Below are 19759 nucleotides of genomic sequence, written 5' to 3' on the forward strand. Positions count from 1 at the left end.
CGGGGCCGCCATGGCCGGGATGGGATAACGGGATAACGGGATAACAGGGATGGGAACGGGGATGGGATAACGGGATAACGGGGATGGGAACGGGGATGGGATCACGGGGATGGGATAACGGGGATGGGATAACGGGGGTGGGATCACAGGGGTGGGATCACGGGGATGGGATAACGGGATAACGGGGATGGGAACGGGGATGGGAACAGGGATGGGATTCACGTGATGGGATAATGGGATAATGGAATGGGAATGACGGGAATGATGGGATGGATCCATGGGATGGGATAATGGGATAATGGGATTGGACTGGGACCAGAACTGGGATGAGAACAGGGATGGGATAATGGGATGGATCCATGGGATGGGAATGATGGGATGGACCCATGGGACGGGATAATGAGATGAGAATTATGGGATAACAGGAAAATGGGATTGGAACTGGGACCAGAACTGGGATGAGAAGAGGGACGGAATTATGGGATCGATGGGATGGGATGGGATGGGATGGGATGGGATGGGATGGGATGGGATGGGATGGGATGGGAATGATGGGATGGATCCATGGGATGGGATAATGGGATAATGGGATAATGGGATTGGACTGGGACCAGAACTGGGATGGGATGGGAATGATGGGATGGATCCATGGGATGGGATGATGGGATGATGGGAATGATGGGACGGGGCCCAGGGGGTCCCAGGTGCCCCCAGTCCCTTCAGGCTCCGAGGGAACCCACGGGCAAGGTTGGGATTTTACCCAAATTCTGTGAATTCCACCCAAACTCAGTGAACCCCACCCAAATCCCAGCGCATCTAACCCGGATTTCATCCATTTTACCCAAATGTCATCCATTTTACCCAAATGTCATTCATTTTACCCAAATTTGATTCATTTAACCCAAATTTCATTCATTTAACCTAATTTTCTCTTCTATTTAACCCAAATTTCATTCATCTCACCCAAATTTCATTCATTTCACCCAAATTTCATTCATTTTACCCAAATTTCATTCATTTAACCTAATTTTCTCTTCTATTTAACCCAAATTTGATTCATTTAACCCAACTTTCATTCATTTCACCCAAATTTCATCCATTTTACCCAATTTCTGTTCTATATAACCCAGATTTCAGTGGATTTAACCCAATTTTACGAATTTGCCCCTGTTTAAACCACAACTCCGGGTCAAGTTTAACCACTTTTTATTTTTCCACTTAAATATTCTCTTTAAATACAGCATTGTCCTGGGAAACTGCAGAAAAGCAGGAAAAATGAATAATAGTGGGGAGAAGCTTTGGATTCACTGGGTGGCATTAAACGTGGAGTTAAAATGGAAATTAAAAACCACAACATGAAATTAAAAATGGAACAGAAATAAGGAAAGAATAAAGTCAAAAGGGAAATTAAAAAGGAAATAAATTGAATTTAAAAAAAGAAAGAGCAAGTAAAAATTTAATAAAGAAATAAAAAGGCAATAAAAACAAAATTTAAAAAAAAAATTTAAAATTAAATGTAAAAGGAAAGAAAAAGCAAATTCAAAATTAAAGGAATAAAAAAGAAGTGGAACAAAGGGGAACAAAAGCTAAAAAAGGAAACAAAAATGCCATTAGAAGTTCCGAAGCCGCTTTGGGCACCCTGGGGGGGCCTGGGGAGCCCAGGGGGTTTGGGGGCTGTAGCACCAGCGAGGGCCAGATCCACGGAATGCAGGCTGGTCAGATCCAGGAACGCGGGGGGCTGGGGGGGTGGGGAAACCCGGGAATTCTGGGGGGCTGGGGGAATGGGAAAAATCCGGGAATTCTGGGGGGTTGGGATGAAATGGGATAAATCCAGGAATTCCATGGTTTGGGATGAAATGGATAAATCTGGGAATTCTGTGGTTTGGGGGGAAATTGAATAAATCCAGGAATTCCATGGTTTGGGGAGAAATCAGATAATTCTGGGGTTTTGGGGTGGACTTCCATGGTTTGGGGTGGAATGGGATAAATCTGGGAATTCTGGGGGGTTTGGGGGGAAATGGGAAAAATCCGGGAATTCTGTGGTTTGGAGGAAAGTCAGATAAATGTGGAAATTCTGGGGGTTTGGGATGAAATGGGATAAATCCGGGAATTCCGTGGTCTGGGGGGAAATCAGATAAATCTGGGAATTCTGGGGGGTTTGGTGTGGAATTCCATGGTTTGGGGTGGAATGAGATAAATCTGGGAATTCTATGGTTTGGGGGAAATTGAAAAAATCCAGGAATTCTGGGGGGTTTGGGGGGAAATGGGAAAAATCTGTGAATTCTGGGGTTTTGGGGTGCAATGGGATAAATCTGTGAACTCTGTGGTTTTGGGGTGCAATGGGATAAATCTGTGAATTCTGGGGTTTGGGGTGCAATAGGATAAATCCAGAAATTCCATGGTTTGGGGTGCAATGGGATAAATCCAGGAATTCTGTGGTTTTGGGGTGCAATGGGATAAATCTGGGAATTCTGGGGTTTGGGGTGCAATGGGATAAATCTGGGAATTCTGTGGTTTTGGGGTGCAATGGGATAAATCCAGGAATTCTGGGGTTTGGGGTGCAATGGGATAAATCCAGGAATTCCGTGGTTTGGGGTGCAATGGGATAAATCCAGGAATTCCGTGGTTTGGGAAGCACCAGCTGGGGGGCCCAGGGCAGGATTTGGGGTCCCTGCCCCTCTCCCCGGCCCCGGGGGGTCACGCCGGGTTTGGGGCCGTTCCTGGGGGATTTGGGCACCTCCCGGGGGGTCTGGGGGTCACCGAGGCCCCGGGCTGGCAACCGGCCCCTCCCCACCCCAAATCCCCCTGGGAAATCCCCTCTGACCCCCCAAAACCCCTCTGGACTCCCCCAAAGCCCCTGGAGCCCCCCGAACCCCTTCAACGCCCCCCAAGTGCTCTGACCCCCCTCTGACCCCTCCTGGACACCAAAATAACCCCGGCAATGCCCTAAAACCCCTCTGGCCCTGCCAACCCCTGAAATCCCCTCTGGAGCCCTAAAACACCTCTGAACAGCATCACATCCCTCCCTGAACCCCAAAAACACCCTCTGCACCCCCAAATGCCCCCCTGAACCCCATTTTTAACCCTTTACCCCCTTCCTCTGAACCCCCTGAACCTCAAACCCCTTTGAACCCACTCAAGGCCCCTGAATCCCCTTTTAATCCCCCTTAAATCTTCTGAACTCACTTAAACCCCCTTTTGAGCCCCCAAAAACCCTTTAAACCAACCTAAACCCCACCTGAGCCCCTTTAAACTCCTCTGAACCCCCTAAAGCCCTTCTTAAACCCCCTTAAACCCCCCTTCAAGAGCCTAAAAAACCCCTTTGACACCCTCCAACCCCATTGAATCCCCTTGAACCCCTCAAACTCTTTTTAAAGCCCCTTAAACCCCTCGGAACCCCCTTGATCTCCTAGAAGACCCTTTAACTTTCTTTATAAACCCCTTTAGACCCAACTGAACCCCCTTCAGCCCCCTCAAACCTCTCTGAACCCCTAAAACCCCTCTGAACCATTTTAAACCCTCAATGATCCCATAACTCCAGAAACCCCACTTTGAACCTCCCTGAACCCCACTAAAAACCCCTTTAGCCCCTTAAACCCCTTTTAAAACTGTCCCAAACCTCTAAATCCCATAAAAACCCCTCTGAACCCCTTTCAACCCAAAAGATCTCCTCAATGCCCCCAGAACCCCTAAACACCCCACTTTGAACCTGCCTGAAGCCCCCACACACCCCTAAAAACCCCTCTGAGCCTCCTTAAACCCCTTTTTAAACTGTCCTGAACCCCTCAACCCCATAAAAACCCTCTCAACCCCTTTCAACCTCCAAAAATGCCTCAACATCCCCATAACCCCTAAAAACCCCACTTTGAACCTCCCTGAACCCCACTAAAAACCCCACTTTGAACCTCCCCGAAACCCCCTAAAAACCCCACTCTGAGCCCCTTAAACCCCTTTTAACCCCCTCAAAGGGGACAGGTGACCCCCCAGGAGCACCAGGGGACCTCAAACCCCAGAAGTGGTGGGGAGGTCCCACCCCAGTGTGGGAAAACTGCTGGGAAAGCCAAAACCAAGGGTGAAACCAAAAAGTCAGGAGGAGAACGGGGAGGGGGGCAGCTGGACTGGGGGGTTTGGGCCCCTGGGGGGTTTGGGCCCCTGGGACCCCGGGGCTGGGGGCACCCAGGTGAGCAGGGCCAGGGGCACACAGCCCCCCAGGTGAGCAGATCCATGTGAGCAGGTCCCTCCAGGTGAGCAGGGCCAGAGGCACACAGCCCTCCAGGAGAGCAGGTCCAGGTGAGCGGGTCCATGTGCAGGTCCAGGGGAGCAGTTCCAGGGGCACAGATCCCTCAAGGTGAGCAGATCCAGGTGAGCAGGTCCTGGGAGTGCTCAGGTGAGCAGGTCCAGGGGAGCAGATCCAGGTGAGCAGGTCCCTCCAGGTGAGCAGATCCCTCCAGGTGAGTAGATTCCACAAGGTGAGCAGGTCCAGGTGAGCAGATCCATGTGCAGGTCCAGGTGAGCAGGTCCAGGTGAGCAGGTCCCTCCAGGTGAGCAGATTCCACAAGGTGAGCAGGTCCAGGTGAGCAGATCCATGTGCAGGTCCAGATGAGCAGTTCCCTCCAGGTGAGCAGGTCCAGGGGCACAGGTCACTCCAGGTGAGCAGATCCTGGTGAGCAGGTCCATGTGCAGGTCCAGGTGAGCAGGTCCAGGTGAGCAGATCCCTCAAGGTGAGGAGGTCCAGGGGGAGCAGATCCAGGTGAGCAGGTCCCTCAAGGTCAGCAGATCCAGGTGAGCAGATCCTGGGAGTGCTCAGGTGAGCAGATCCCTCAAGATGAGCAGATCCAGGTGAGCAGATCCCTCAAGGTGAGCAGATCCCTCAAGGTGAGCAGATCCAGGTGAGCAGGTCCAGGTGAGCAGGTCCAGGTGAGCAGGTCCCTCAAGGTGAGCAGATCCAGGTGAGCAGATCCCTCAAGGTGAGCAGATCCCTCAAGGTGAGCAGATCCAGGTGAGCAGATTCCACAAGGTGAGCAGGTCCTGGTGAGCAGATCCATGTGCAGGTCCAGGTGAGCAGATCCTGGGAGTGCTCAGGTGAGCAGATCTAGATGAGCAGATCCAGGGGCAAAGATCCCTCAAGGTGAGCAGCTCCCTCAAGGTGAGCAGGTCCAGGTGAGCAGATCCCACAGTCTGTAGAATCCAGGTGAGCAGAACGCAGGATTTGGGGCACAGACCCAAGCAGGTGAGCAGATCCCAGAATCCAAGAGCTTCCAGGTGAGCAAATCCACAGGCAGCCCCACCCCACAGCCCCCTTTCCCCCCCCTCCTGCCTCTTCCAGGCTGGAATTGCTGCTGGGCCAGGTTGATCTCACCTGGCTGAAGCCAAAAAAGAGGCAAAAGCCCCAGAAATGAGAAGTTTCACCCCAAGACAGACCCCAGGGCTGCAGGAAGGTCCGGAGCACAGGTGGGTTTTCCATGAATCCCAGTCCAAGGAAGGGCTGGAGGGACCAGGTGAGCCTGGAGAACCTGAATCCATCCCAGTCTGACCAGTTTGATGCCAGTGGAGAGCCCGGAGCCAGAAGGACACAGGTGAGCAGGAAGCACCTGAGGAGCAGCACAGGGAGCTCCAGAGCAGCAGGAGCAGCAGGAGCTGACACCTGGGCACACCTGCAGGGCTCCGTGGGATGGATCCCGAGGGCAGGAATGGCAGGAACAGCTCTTTGGGAAACACAGCCAGGTGAGGCTCACCTGCAGGGATGGATGGAGCTCACCTGGGACGGGCAAGGAGGCAGCTGAGAGCTCCAGGCCCAGGTGACATCGCACCCACAGGGTAACAGGGACACTCCTGCACATCCCAAATCCTGCTCCTGGAGGGGCAGCTCCAACCCCCAGCAGGGCATGAACATCCCAGAGGGTTCCCACAGGTACAGGTGATCACTTCCAGGTGATGGAGGAGCCAACGAGGAGCTGAAGTTGGTTCAACCCCCCCAGAATGTTCCAGGTGAGTTTGGGAATTCCAGTCCTGGGTCTCTTGTGCCAGTTCCAGGTGTTTCCCCACCCATCCCAGCTGCAGGGGAGTGGGAGCATCACCTGGATGAGGTGGGATGGGAGGCAGCCCAGGTGAGACATTCATGAAACAAACAGGAATTAGGGAAAAATGACTTTTCCCTTAAAAACAAGGAAAACGGAGGCAGCCAAGGGGGACAGAGCTGCCATGGGACCCAGGAGGCTGCAGCTCAGGTGAGTCCTGGCACAGGTGATCTCTGCCAGGTGGGATGGAGAACAGGAAGGCTCCCAGAGGCTGCAGCTCAGGTGAGTCCTGGCACAGGTGACCCCCACCAGGTGAGTGAAGGACTCCTGGCCCTGGGCCAGGTGAATCCTCTGTCCAGAGCAGCCCCCACCAATTAAATAATCAATCCATGGAATAAATAATGGAGCCAGAGGGCCTCAGGCCACTCATATGGGCAGGTGGGGGTGCTCCAGGTGCTCGGGGAGATTTTGGGGTGCTCCTCCCTTGCTCCCAGCAGCAGGGACAGGTGGGACCCCCAGCTCCTTCTCAGGGGGGCTGGAGGCTGGAGCTGGATGCTCCACGTGGCCGCTGCCCCCCTTGGCACCTGCCCGTGGCTCCGGCTGGCAGTAGAGCCCAGGTGCATCGGGCAGGTAGGGCGGGGAGCCCACCTGGGCCGGCTGCCCCGGGGGGTAGCACAGCACAGGAGACTCCAGCGGGAACTGCGCCGGGATCAGGATGGTGGGGGCGAGCCCGGGGCACGGGGGGGCTTTCACCTGCCAGCTGTCATCCAGCTGCTCCCCCAGCACGCAGACCCCGCCCCCCTCTCCCCCAGAGCCGCTTCCGGAGTCTTCCTCAGCCTTCAGCCTCTCCAGCTCCTCGGCCGTCTGCAGGTGCAGCACCGCCCGCTCGTTCTCCGCCAGGTACTCCTGGAAGTCCTGAGTCTCGGGGGGCTGCGGGGGCGGCCAGCTGGGGCCAGCAGCTCCTTCCTCCTCGTCCTCCTCCTCCTCGCGCCGGCTCTGCAGCTCCAGCTTCATCAGGGTGTGCAGGAAGTGCGTGCGGACGCGCAGCGGGTTGAATTCGATGCGCCCGGCCACGTTCCCGCAGCCGTCCCGGGAGCAGCCGCACGGGAACGACGTGCGATCCACCTGGGCACAGGGCACACCCCTGAGCAGCCTGCGGGAGCCCCCAGAGCCCGAATCCCACCCCAGCCAGGAGCCCCCCAGAGCCCGAATCCCACCCGGGCATCCCGCTGGGCTTCATCCCAGCCAGGAGCCCCCCAAAGCCTGAGTCCCACCCCAGACAACCTGGCAGGGCTTTATCCCAGCCAGGTGTCTCCAGTGGGAGGACCCCACAGGCTCACCACCCCAGAGCCTGAATCCCACCCCAGACATCCTGCTGGGGGCTTTATCCCAGCCAGGATCCCCCCAGAGCCTGAATCCCACCCCAAACATCCTGGCAGGGCTTTATCCCAGCCAGGTGTCTCCACAGGTGGAGGATCCTACAGGATCCCCACCCCAGAGCCTGAATCCCAGCCCAGAGTGACCCCAGATCCCACCTGGACAGCAGGAATTTGGCTCTGGGGTAGGGAGAGTTTATACATTCCAGGTATGGCCAAAACACATCTGGAGCTGTTCCTGCTCCTTCAAGGAACAAGAGCACTCCAGCACCTGTTGGACCACAAACCCCAGCAGCCTCTCCTGGCACCCTGCTCCCTCAATGAGAAGGGACATGGGCACAGTGGGGGTGCCTCGAGGGCCCCCTGTCCCCCCTTTTCCCAGCTCACCTGGCACTGGATGCCCTCACCTGGCACACCTGGCTCTCCCCACCCTCATGAAGCACACAAGGAGCAGCCCAAACCCCTCTGTATCTCACCTGACACTGGATGCCAGCCTGGCACACCTGGCTCTCCCCCCACACATGAAGCACACAAGGAGCATCTCCAACCCCCAAACCCCACCCCAACCCCCTGTGTGTCTCACCTGACACTGGATGCCCTCACCTGGCACACCTGGCTCTCCCCACCCCTCGGGAAGCACACGAGGAGCATCCCCAGCCCCCTGTGTGTCTCACCTGGCACACCTGGCTCTCCCCACCCCTCATGAAGCTCACAAGGATCATCCCCAAACCCCCCCCGTGTCTCACCTGGCACTGGATGCCCTCACCTGGCTCTCCCCACCCTTCCCAGCCCCCTGTGTGTCTCACCTGGCACTGGATGCCGGCCTGGCACACCTGGCTCTCCCCACCCTTCCCAGCCCCCCCCGTGTCTCACCTGGCACTGGATGCCCTCACCTGGCACACCTGGCTGTCCCCCCCCCCATCATGAAGCTCACAAGGATCATCCCCAGCCCCCCATGTGTCTCACCTGGCACTGGATGCCCTCACCTGGCTCTCCCCACCCTTCCCAGCCCCCCCCGTGTCTCACCTGGCACTGGATGCCGGCCTGGCACACCTGGCTGTCCCCACCCCTCGGGAAGCTCACGAGGAGCAGCCCCAACCCCCAAACCCCACCCCAAACCCCTGTGTGTCTCACCTGGCACTGGATGCCGGCCTGGCTGCAGGCGCAGGTGCGCGGCTCGCAGGTCAGGCGGCACAGGCAGCCGCACTGCTCGCGGGACAGGCGCAGCGCCCGCAGCTCCTGCCGCTCCTCGGCGTCGATCCTGCGCACGCCCGAGGCGCGCAGCAGCGCCCGGCGCCGCTTGGTGGGCAGCGGCTGCAGGTAGAAATAATCGCCCACCTCCACCTGCCCCACGTCCAGGTCGTCGTCGGACACGTCGGCCAAGGTGAGCCCCGCGGCCTCGGCCGACGGCACCGTGCCGTTCTGGGTCAGCTGCAGCAGAGAAAGGGTTAAAGATCGGCAAGGTCCGCAGTTAGGAGGTTTGGGATGGTAAGCAAGGGTAGGACCTGGCTTGGCCTGGTAAAACACCCCACAAAAGCAGTTAGTTCCTAAGGTCTATGAGGTGGCTTTTCACCTAATCCAGGTGAAAAGGTCCCATGAGGTGGCTTTTCACCTAATCCAGGAGGAAAACTTGAAATTCGGGGAGTTAGAAAGAAAGTTTGGGTTGGTAAGCAAGGGTAGGACCTGGCTTGGTCCTGGTAAAACACCCCACAAAAGCAATTAGTTCCTTTGTTCTCTCCTTTTTCCAGTGAATTGCTCAGGTAGGACATTTTGGCTCCTGTCCAATTGACAATCCTTAAATTTGAGGTGAAGCCCCCAAGGTCCTCTGAGGTGGCTTTTCACCTAATCCAGGAGAAAAACTTGAAATTGAGGGAGTTAGAAAGAAAGTTAGGGTTGGTAAGCCTGTGGATGGGGAGGGAAAGGGTTAAAAATGGGGAAGTTCGGGAGTTAGGAAGAAAGTTTGGGTTGGTAAGCAAGGGTAGGCCCTGGCTTGCTCCTGGTAAAACACCCCACAAAAGCAATTAGCTCCTTTGTTCACTCCTTTCTCAGGTGGGAATTTTTGGCTGCTGTCTAATTGGCAATCCTTAAATTTGAGGTAAAGCCCTCAAGGCCCTATGAGGTGGCTTTTCACCTAATCCAGGAGAAAAACTTGAAATTTGGGGAGTTAGAAAGAAAGTTATGGTTGGTAAACCCTGGGGAATGGGAAGGGTAGGTCCTTGCTTGGTCCTGGTAAAACACCCCACCAAAGCAATTTGTTTCTTTGTTCACTTCTTCTTGTTAATGGCCCAGGTGGAAGTTTTTGGCTGTTGTCTAATTGGCAATCCTTAAATTTGAGGTGAAGCCCCCAGGGTCCTATGAGGTGGCTTTTCACCTAATCCAGGAGAAAAACTTGAAATTTGGGGAGTTAGAAAGAAAGTTAGGGTTGGTGAGCCCTGGGGAATGGGAAGGGTAGGCCCCTGTTGCATGTGCCTCCTCAGGCCAGGTCTCATGAGCTTTTTGAGGTATATAACACACCCAAGATAGCTCAGCCACCTTTGGAGGCATAAAAATCAGCAGCATGGCTTCTGCTGCAGTGCTGGAAACAAAAAGGTTTTATAAAAGACAAAATAACAAACGGAAAAACCGAGCCAGGTGCACGAGGACCTTGCTCCTGGTAAAACACCCCACAAAAGCAATTCATTCCTTTGTTCACTCCTTTTTCTAGTGAAATGCCCAGGTGAGAATTTTTGGCTGCTGTCCAATTGGTTGTCCTTAAATTTGAGGTGAAGCCCCCAGGGTCCTCTGAGGTGGCTTTTCACCCAAACTTCTGGGCTTCTCTCCTTTTCAGGGGGACAAGGATAGCTTTGCCTCTCCATCAACAGGGAGCACATCCCTGCAGGCCCTGGGAAATCAGGCCTTGTGTTTGCTGGATCATGAAACTGCAGCTGGGTAATCAGTATGTGATAAATAATATAATTATTGGATATGATTATTGCTTAATTGTAAGTAGAATTGTGAGAAACTGTGTTAGGGGTTTGAGGGGGATCACGAGAAAGCCCTGCTTGGATGGAATCAATGTGTAACACAGAGCAATGGAAGTTTAGTAATTAACATGTAAGTTATATAACCATATAAAACATGTTCAGCTCGGAAAGCACCTGCATGGAATCATTCTGTGATTTGTGTTCCTGAACACTAACAGAGGGACACGTGTGGGACCACAGGGGTCACCTGGCCAGGTGTGCTTCCCTCTCCCCAAACTGAGCCTTGTCCCTCCCAAGGCTTGTCCAACCCAAGGAAAATTGAATTTTTTTGTTTTGGTTTTTTTTTTTTTTGTTTGTTTGCTTGTTTGTTTTTTGGGGTTTTTTTTTGTTTGGGTTTTTTATTTTTTGGAAAGGCACTGCCAGATTCACCCCAGAACATCCTGATCACCCCCAGGTGCCACCCAGGTGTTTCCCACACCGGTTTTTCCCTGTACCCCCTAAGATCCCCACAAAGGGTTTCCCACCTGGATTCCCCTCAGTCTGCCCCTCTTCCAACCTCACCCAGGCACTTTGCACTTCCCTCTCCCAAACCCCTCCCCAAGGGCTTTCCCACCCCCAAACCCATCCAGGTATTTCCCCCCTCCCAGCCCCAATACCTGGCTCCCCCAAATCCCCACCCAGATACTCTGTCACCCCAAATCCCCTCCAGGTATGACCCCCACTGCTGCCCCTCCAGGTACTTCCCACCTGGATTCCCTCTCCCTTCCTAGGTATTTCCCACATGGATTCCAACTTCCCTCCTTCCCTCCCCAGATATTTCCCACCCCAGATATTTCCCCCTGGATTCCCACTCCCTCCCCAGGTATTCCCCACCTGGACTCCCTCTCTCTCCCCAGCTATTTCCCATCTGGATTCTGCCCTCCCTCCCCAGGTATCTCTCACCTGAATTCCCCTTCCCTCCTCAGGTATTTCCCACATGGATTCCCCCTCCCTCTCTCCCCAGCTCCCCACCTGGACTCCCCCTCCCTCTCCAGGTATTTCCCACCTGAATTCCCTCTCCCTCCCCAGGTATCCCCCCACCTGGATTCCCTCTCCCCCCCTAGGTATTTCCCACCTGAATTCCCTCTCCCTCCTCAGCTATTTCCCACCTGGATCCTGCCCTCCCTCCCCAGCTATTCTCCACCCAGACACTCTCTGTCACCCCAAATCCCCTCCAGGTATTTCCTACCCAGATTCCCTCTCCCTCCCCAGATATCCCCCCCAGATTCTGCCCTCCCTCCCCAGCTATTCCCCACCTGGATTCCCTCTCCCTCCCCAGGTAACTCCCCCCCGGACTCCCCCTCCCTCCCCAGTCCCCCCAGTCCGTGCCCCCTCACCTCTCTCCTCCTGGCGCGCAGTTTCTCCCGGCGCAGGTGCTGCCGCAGGTGCTGCCGGTGGCTCACCTGGCGCAGGTGAGCGAACTGGCTGAGGCTGTACCTGCGGGCACGGTGGTGCCGCGGGGCCATGCCCAGGGAGCTGCCCCCGGCGCTGGGCACGCAGGTGAAGCCCTGGCGCCGGGCGAAGTAGTAGACGGTGACCTGGGCGAAGCGCACGCGCTTCCCGCCCCGGCGCGCCCGGGAGCGCCGCAGGATGGACGGGGCTGCGGGCACAGGGGGGTCAGCATGAGATCACAGCCAAATTTATACAAAACTCACCCATTTTCCCCTCCAAAATTGAAAAATCCCCTTCATTTCCCCTTAATTCCTCCCCCAAAAATGGTCAGGGAATGCACCGCAGGATGGACGGCACTGCAGGAACAGGGTGAGTTAGCACAGGGTCACACCCAAAACTATATTAAATTCACCCATTTTCCCTCTATCTGCCTCCAAACTTTAAAAATCCCCACTATTTCCCCTTAATTCCCCCCTGCAAATGGTCAGAATTCCCCTCCAAAATTGAAAAATATCCATTATTTCCCCTTAATTCCCTGCAAATGGTCAGGGAATGCACCGCAGGATGGACGGGGCTGCAGGCACAGGGTGAGTTAGCATGAGATCACACCCAAAATTACATTAAATTCACCCATTTTCCCTCTATTTCCCTCCAAAACTGAAAAATCCCCATTACTTCCCCTTAATTCCTTCCCTGAACGTGGTCAGGGAATGCACCGCAGGATGGATGGGGCTGCAGGCACAGCACGGGATCACACCCAAAATTACATTAAATTCACCCATTTTCCCCTCTATTCCCTGCCACAACTGGAAAATCCCCATTACTTCTCCTTAATTCCCCCCTGCAAATGGCCAGAATTCCTCTCCAGGGAATTCACCGCAGGATGGACAGGGTTGTAGGCACAGCGTGAGTTAGCACGAGATCACACCCAAATTTATACAAAATTCACCCATTTTCCCTCTATGTCCCTTCCAAAACTGAAAAATCCCCATTATTTCCCCTTAATTTCTTCCCTGAACGTGGTCAGGGAATGCACCGCAGGATGGACGGGGCTGCGGGCACAGCATGAGTTAGCACAGGATCACACCCAAATTTATACAAAATTCACCCATTTTCCCCTCAATTTCCCTCCAAAACTGAAAAATCCCCATTATTTCCCCTTAATTCCTCCCCTGCAAATGGTCAGAATTCCTCTCCAGGGAATCCACCAGAGGATGGACGGGGCTGCTGGCACTGCGCAGTCAGCAAAACATCACCCCAAAATTATACAAAATTCACCCGTTTTTCCTGTATCTCCCTCCAAAATTGAAAAATCCCCATTATTTCCCCTTAATTCCTTCCCTGCAAATGGTCAGAATTCCCTTTCAAAATTGAAAAATCCCCATTATTTCCCCTTAATTCCCCCCTGCAAATGGTCAGAATTCCTCTCCAGGGAATTCACCGCAGGATGGACGGGGCTGCGGGCACAGGGTGAGTTAGCACGAGATCACACCCAAAATTATACAAAATTCACCCATTTTCCCCTCTATTTCCCTCCAAAACTGAAAAATCCCCATTATTTCCCCTTAATTCCTTCCTGCAAATGGTCAGAATTCTCCTCCAGGTTCCCTACAAACTCGCCCAAAATCCATCCTCAACTCCCCCGAAGTTTCCCAAATTTCAAAGGACATTCAAGCCCATGAACTCCCCCAATAATTCCCCATGAATGCCCCTATTCCCCAAACTTCCAAAAAATCACAGAAATTCCCCCAAGCTTCCAAAAAGTAAAAATTCCCTCCGAATTTCCTCAAAATTTCAAAAAATCTCAGTTACCCCACAAATTCTAAAGATTCACCAAAAATTTTAAAAAAAAAACAAATTAAAAAAGAACTCCACAAATCCCCCAGAATTAAAAACCCCCAAACCCAACTAAAAACCCCCAAACCCAAAAACCGCTATTCTACAAACCCCCCCCCCCGAAAACCCTAAAAATTCTCCCGAAAAAATTGCTAAAAAAATCCCAAAAAATCCCCCATCATCCCCTGACACCCAAATTCCCAAAACCCGTTAAAAATCCATTAGAATTCCACCCAAAACCCAAACCCCCTGCCCGGGGCTCACGCGCGGCGCTGCCGGTGCTGCCGCCGCTGTCGCAGCTGTCGCCGCTGTCGCTGGTGGCGATCTCGTCGTCCGAGGTGGCGCCGCTGGACGATCCCGATCCCAATCCCGATCCCGATCCCAATCCCGATCCCGGTCCATCCTCCGGCTTGCGCTTGCTGGCGGCGCTCGGGACCGCGGCCATCGGGGCTCGGCTCGCATGGAGAGCGCGGCGGGAGCGGACGGGACCGGAGCGCCCTGCGGGAGCGGCGGGACAGCGCGGATAAATCCCGGGGAACGGCCCGATCCCAGGCGGAGCTGCAGGCTCCAGCCCCCGGTGCGTGGATCTCAGGAGTCACGCTGGGATGGGCAGGAGAGGCTTTGGGTTTTCCAGGAGTTCTGCCCTCCCCATCGCGGAGAAATCCCGGTTCCCACGGGAGCTCCCCGTGGCAGCCCCATCACCGGGGGTCTGCACAAACATTCACCCCAGCTCCTTCTATCCCAGCTGTTCCACTCGGGATGGATTTGGGATGGAATTAACCCACATTCACCCCTGGAACATCCTGATCACCCCCTAAAATCTCCCCACAAACATTCACCCCAGCTCCTTCTATCCCAGCTGTTCCACTCGGGATGGATTTGGGATGGAATTAACCCAGATTCACGCCTGGAACATCCTGATCACCCCCTAAAATCTCCCCACAAACATTCACCCCAGCTCCCTGCATCCCAGCTTCTCCATTTGGGATTGATTTGGGATGGAATTAACCCACATTCACCCCTGGAACATCCTGATCACCCTCTAAAATCCCCAAAAGATCTCCCCACAAACATTCACCACAGCTTCCTCCATCCCAGCTGTTCCACTTGGGATTGATTTGGGATGGAATTCACCCCAAACGAAAGGAAATGCTTTGGTTTTTCACCCAAAAAAAACCAGGACTTTGGGATTCATTTGGGATAGAATTCACCCCAAACCAAAAGAAAAGCTTTGGCTTTCACCCAAAAATATGGCATTTCAGGATTGATTTGGGATGGAATTCACCCCAAACCAAAGGAAAAGCCATTTCTGGTTGGGCTTTTTTGAAGAGGCACTGCCAGACTCACCCCTGGAACATCCTGATCACCCCCTAAAATCCCCTAAAGATCTCCCCACAAACATTCACCCCAGCTCCTTCTATCCCAGGTTCATCTCTGGAACATCCTGATCATCCCCTAAAATCCCCTAAAGATCTCCCCACAAATATTCAGCCCAGCTTTGCCTATCCCAGCTTCTCCATTTGGGATGGAATTCACCCCAAACCAAAGGATAAGTTGAGGTTTTCACGCAAAAAATGGAATTTTAGGATTGACTTGGGATGGAATTCATCCCAAACCAAAGGAAAAGCAGCTTTTTTGTTGGTTCTTTTTTGGAAAGACATTGTCAGATTCACCCCTGGAACATCCTGATCACCCCCTAAAATCCCCTGAAGATCTCTCCACAAACATTCACCCCAGCTCCCTGCATCCCAGCTTCTCCATTTGGGATTGATTTGGGATGGAATTAACCCAGATTCACCCTTGGAACACCCTGATCACCCCCTAAAATCTCCAGACATTCAGCCCAGCTTCCTCCATCCCACCTTTCCCATTTGGGATTGATTTGGGATGGAATTCACCCCAAATCAATGGAAAAGCTTTGGTTTTTCACCCAAAAAAAACAGGATTTCGGGATTCATTTGGGATAGAAATCACCCCAAACCAAAAGAAAAGCCATTTTTTGGTTGGGGTTTTTTTTTTTTTTAAGAGACACTGCCAAATTCACAACTGGAACATCCTGATCACCCCCTAAAATCTCCACAGAAACATTCAGCCCAGCTTCCTCCATCCCAGCTGTTCCACTTGGGATTGATCTGGGATGGAATTTTGGGATTGATTTGGGATGGAATTCACCCCAAACTGAAGCAAAAGTGATTTTTTTGGTTGGGTTTTTGGAACACCCTGATCACCCCCTAAAATCTCCAAACATTCAGCCCAGCTTCCTCTATCCCAGCTTTTCCATTTGGGATTGATTTGGGATGGAATTCACCCCAAACCAAAGGAAAAGCTTTGGTTTTCACCCAAAAAAAAAAGGGATTTCAGACAGAATTCACCCTAAACCAAAGGAAAAGTGTTGGTTTTTTGTTTGTTTTTTTTTTTTTTTTTTTTTTTTTTTTTTTTTTTGGTTGGGTTTTTCTTGGAAAGGCACTGCTAGATTCACTCCTAGAACATCCTGATCACCCCCTAAAATTCCATAAAGTTCAGAATAACCACTGGATGCTCCAAGAATTCCCACTCCATCACAGACTGGGAATGAGCCTCCCTGGGATTTGCCTGCTCCACACCCCTTAATCCCAAAAAAACTAAAAAAAAAAAAAAAATCCCAAATAACCCCTGGCAATATTTGGGATTTGGGGAAATTTCCAGTACCAGGTGGGGCAAGGGAATTTTTGGACCTGATTCCTATTGGGAAACTTCCAGGATGAATCTGGGAGTCCCCCAGGATGCTCTGGAGCCCTTTGGGGTTGGGCTTTGGGGGATTTGTCAGATCTGTCCCCTCCAGAAAGGAACGTTGGGGTCCCAAAAGGAAGAACAGGAATTCCCAACCCAGGCACCAGTTCAGGGTGAAATCCTGGGTTTTTGGGTTTTTTTTGGGGAGGAAAAATGGGGAATCCTGTGTTAGAGGAGGGAAAACAAGAAGGAGTTATCAATCCCAGGAGGAGCAGAGGTGGAAAACACCCTCACCCCCTCCCAGCTGCCTAAAATGGCTGAAAATCCTCAAATTATTCCCTAAAACTGCATTTTCATAGAAAATTGGAGCTGGAGTCTGGGTGGGATCCCACCACCTGCACAAGGATCCTTCCCTGATAGATCTGACAGGATGGGATTCCTATTCCTCACCTGAAATCCCAAATTATTCCAAATTATCCTTTCTATGATGTAAAGAAACTCCTGTAAGAGTCAGAATGAAGGAAAAAATAAACCCAAATAAGTTTAAATACCAAGTTTCCATTTTTCACCCATTTTTAAATCAGAAGGAATTTAAAATGAGGAACAAAAAAATGGGTTCAAAAGCTGAGGAAATGGGGAATTTCAAGGATTAAACCTCACCAAAAAGAGTTAAATTAATTTTTTTCCCCATGTTCTGGAATCATTTCTGGAGCAGGGAAGGGATCAGGAGAGTTTGGGATTCCTGAACTCAGGAGCTGATCTGGGAAATCTCCTGGCTGAAAGAGCCTGGGAAGGAGGGATGGGTGTCCCCAAAGTGTTGGGGGACAGAAAGGTGACCCCAAAAAACCTCCTTGGGCCCTGTGTCCTTCACTGGAATTGGGAGATCAAGGGGGGCCCACGAACAGCTGGATCAGAGCCCAGGAGGTGAAGGGGACCCCAAAGGTGTCCCATAATACCTGGGGGGATGGAAAAAAGGATCCCACAAAAATCAAGGGGCAGGGGTGGAAGAGAAGCCAGAGCAGCCGCATGCAGGTGAGGGTGGGGCAGCAGCAGCCCCTTCCAGGGGGTCTCACCTGCCCCGGGGTCACCTGGGACCCCCAGAACCACCTGGGGGGGTGTGAGCCTGGAGAGGGATCAGCCCAACAGCCCTCCCCACCTCTGGGGACACCTGAGCCCCAGGTGTGACCTCCCACCATCATCATCATCACCAGCAGCTTCTGGAGGACCCCCAGCACAACCCCTGCCTGCCCCCCACGGGGTCCCCAAGGCCACTCAGAGCACCTCAGTGCCCCCCCAGGTACAGCAGAGGGGAGACCCCACCAGGACCCCCAAAAACCCCTCCCCAAATATAATGGGGGGCCTATATTATAACAGGGAGCTGTAAGGGCCCCCACCCCCTCTATAGACCCCAATCCCCCACAGCCACCCCCAGATGTTCCCAGCAGGGGCACCCCCACATTTCATACAGCCCCCCCCCCATTTCCCACAGGTCCCCAGTTCCAAGGACCCCCCCTCACCCCCCATCTCCTACAGACCCTTCTGTAAGGCCCACCTGGATCCCCCACACCCCCTACAAGCCCCCCAGCTGCAGGGCACCCCCTTGCCCCAGAGGCCTTCAAGCTCCGAGCCCCTCCCCACGCATCCCCCCTGCCCTATAGCCCCCCACCCATAACGCCCCCCCTCCCAGCCCCCCCACATCCCCTGTGGCTGTGAAGCCCCCAGACCCTTTCACCCCCATCCCTGATAGTGCTGGAACCCCCCCATCCCCTACAGCCCCCTCCCCCCATTCCTTGGAAACCCCCCCCCCATTCCTTGGAACCCCCAAATCCCTCACAGCTCCCCCCATTCCCTCACAGCCCTCATCCCCTGGAACCCCAAATCCTCACAGCACCCCCAACCCCTCACATCCCCCATGCCCCGGAACCCCAAATCCTTCACAGCTCCCCCCATTCCTTGGAACCCCCAAATCCCTCACAGCTCACCCCATTCCCTCACAGCCCCCCCAGTCCCTCACAGCCCTCATCCCCTGGAACCCCAAATCCTCACAGCACCCCAAATCGCTCACAGCCCTCCCAAATCCCTCACAGCCCCAGATCCCTCACATCCCCCATCCCCTGAACCCCCAATCCTTCACAGCTCCCCACCCCCTAGAGCCCCCACATCCCTCACAGCTCCCCCCAATCCCTCACAGCCCAAACAAATCCCTCACATCCCCCATCCCCCGGAACCCCCAATCCCTCACAGCTCCCCCCAATCCCTCACAGCCCAAACAAATCCCTCACAGCCCTCATCCCCTGGAACCCCCAAATCCTCACAGCACCCCCCATTCCCTCACAGCCCTCATCCCCTGGAACCCCAAATCCTCACAGCACTCCCAACCCCTCACATCCCCCATCCCCCGGAACCCCAAATCCCTCACAGCCCCTCCAGATCCCTCACATCCTCCATCCCCTGAACCCCCAATCCCTCACAGCCCCCATCCCCTGGAACCCCAAACCCCTCACAGCCCCCATCCCCTGGAACCCCAAATCCTTCACAGCCCCCCCAGATCCCTCACAACCTCCCCATCCCCTGGAACCCCAAATCCTCACAGCACCCCAAATCGCTCACAGCCCTCCCAAATCCCTCACAGCCCCAGATCCCTCACATCCCCCATCCCCTGAACCCCCAATTCTTCACAGCCCCCCACGCCCTAGAGGCCCCACATTCCTCACAGCCCCCCCAAATCCCTCACAGCCCCCCCAGTCCCTCACATCCCCCATCCCCCGGAACCCCAAATCCCTCACAGCCCCCCCATCCCTCACAGCCCTCGTCCCCTGGAACCCCCAAATCCCTCACAGCCCCCCCAGTCCCTCACATCCCCCATCCCCCGGAACCCCAAATCCCTCACAGCCCCCCCATCCCTCACAGCCCTCGTCCCCTGGAACCCCCAAATCCCTCACAGCCCCCCCAGTCCCTCACAGCCCTCCCCGCCCCCCACAGGCGGGGCCGCCCCCCCCGCTCTCCTTCCAGCCCCCGAGGCCGGCCCTGCCGCCCTTCCCCCGCCACTCACCGGTGCCCGGGGGGGTTCTGGGGCCCGGCTGGGGGCGGGGGGCGCTGGGGGGGCCCCGGGGCCGCTCCCGGGGGGGTCCGGGGCCGCTCCCGCCCCGCCGCGCGCGCCGACAACAATGGGGCCGCGGCCGCTGCGCCGCCGCCTTTATACCGCCCCGCGTCACGTGACCGCCGCGCCGCCGCCGCGCCGCCGCCAGGCACCATGGGAAACCGAGTCCCCTGGGGACGCGGGGCCGTGCTGGCGCGGGGTGTGATGGGAAATGGAGTCCGGAAGTGCGGGTATGGGGCGCTGAGGGGGAGCGTGGCCTCGCGGAACGGTTCGGGGGGAAAAGGAGCTCAAAGATCGCCCAGAGCCACCCCTGGCACGGCAGGGACA

The 19759-nt window shown here is 54.6% G+C and overlaps 1 protein-coding gene across 3 annotated transcripts; it reads right to left on the minus strand.

Annotated features, from left to right (window-relative positions):
* Positions 1-1189: 1189 nt before the first annotated feature.
* On the minus strand, positions 1190-19504 carry CSRNP2 (cysteine and serine rich nuclear protein 2). Of its 3 annotated transcripts, none has more exons than XR_010351330.1 (6): positions 19385-19504; positions 13888-14121; positions 11733-11995; positions 8528-8824; positions 3906-7142; positions 1190-3871 (listed from the first exon to the last, which is right to left on the minus strand). XR_010351330.1 is itself a non-coding variant. In XM_064401063.1 (6 exons), exons 3-6 carry the CDS (start codon positions 14066-14068, stop codon positions 6444-6446), a joined length of 1440 nt encoding a protein of 479 aa, XP_064257133.1. In that variant the 5' UTR covers positions 14069-14121; positions 16783-16833; positions 19385-19399; the 3' UTR covers positions 1190-6443. The 3 variants fall into 3 exon arrangements, 2 of the variants coding, with proteins under 2 accessions (XP_064257133.1, XP_064257132.1); XM_064401063.1 differs by adding an exon at positions 16783-16833 and having other exon boundaries at positions 1190-7142; positions 19385-19399; XM_064401062.1 differs by having other exon boundaries at positions 1190-7142.
* Between the last annotated feature and the right edge of the window lie 255 nt (positions 19505-19759).

This window comes from Passer domesticus, chromosome 31 (assembly GCF_036417665.1).
Source record: "Passer domesticus isolate bPasDom1 chromosome 31, bPasDom1.hap1, whole genome shotgun sequence".
Taxonomy (NCBI): Eukaryota; Metazoa; Chordata; class Aves; order Passeriformes; family Passeridae; genus Passer; species Passer domesticus.

What these genes read in the sequence shown, in the direction of transcription:
- CSRNP2 (XM_064401062.1), bottom strand. Translation starts at nt 14,068, where the DNA reads ATGGCCGCGGTCCCGAGCGCCGCCAGCAAGCGCAAGCCGGAGGATGGA. An exon ending in CAGCACCGGCAGCGCCGCGC is followed by an intron (nt 11,996 to 13,887) that starts GTGAGCCCCGGG and finishes CTGTGCCCGCAG; the next exon opens with CCCCGTCCATCCTGCGGCGC. An exon ending in TGCGCGCCAGGAGGAGAGAG is followed by an intron (nt 8,825 to 11,732) that starts GTGAGGGGGCAC and finishes TCTCTGCTGCAG; the next exon opens with CTGACCCAGAACGGCACGGT.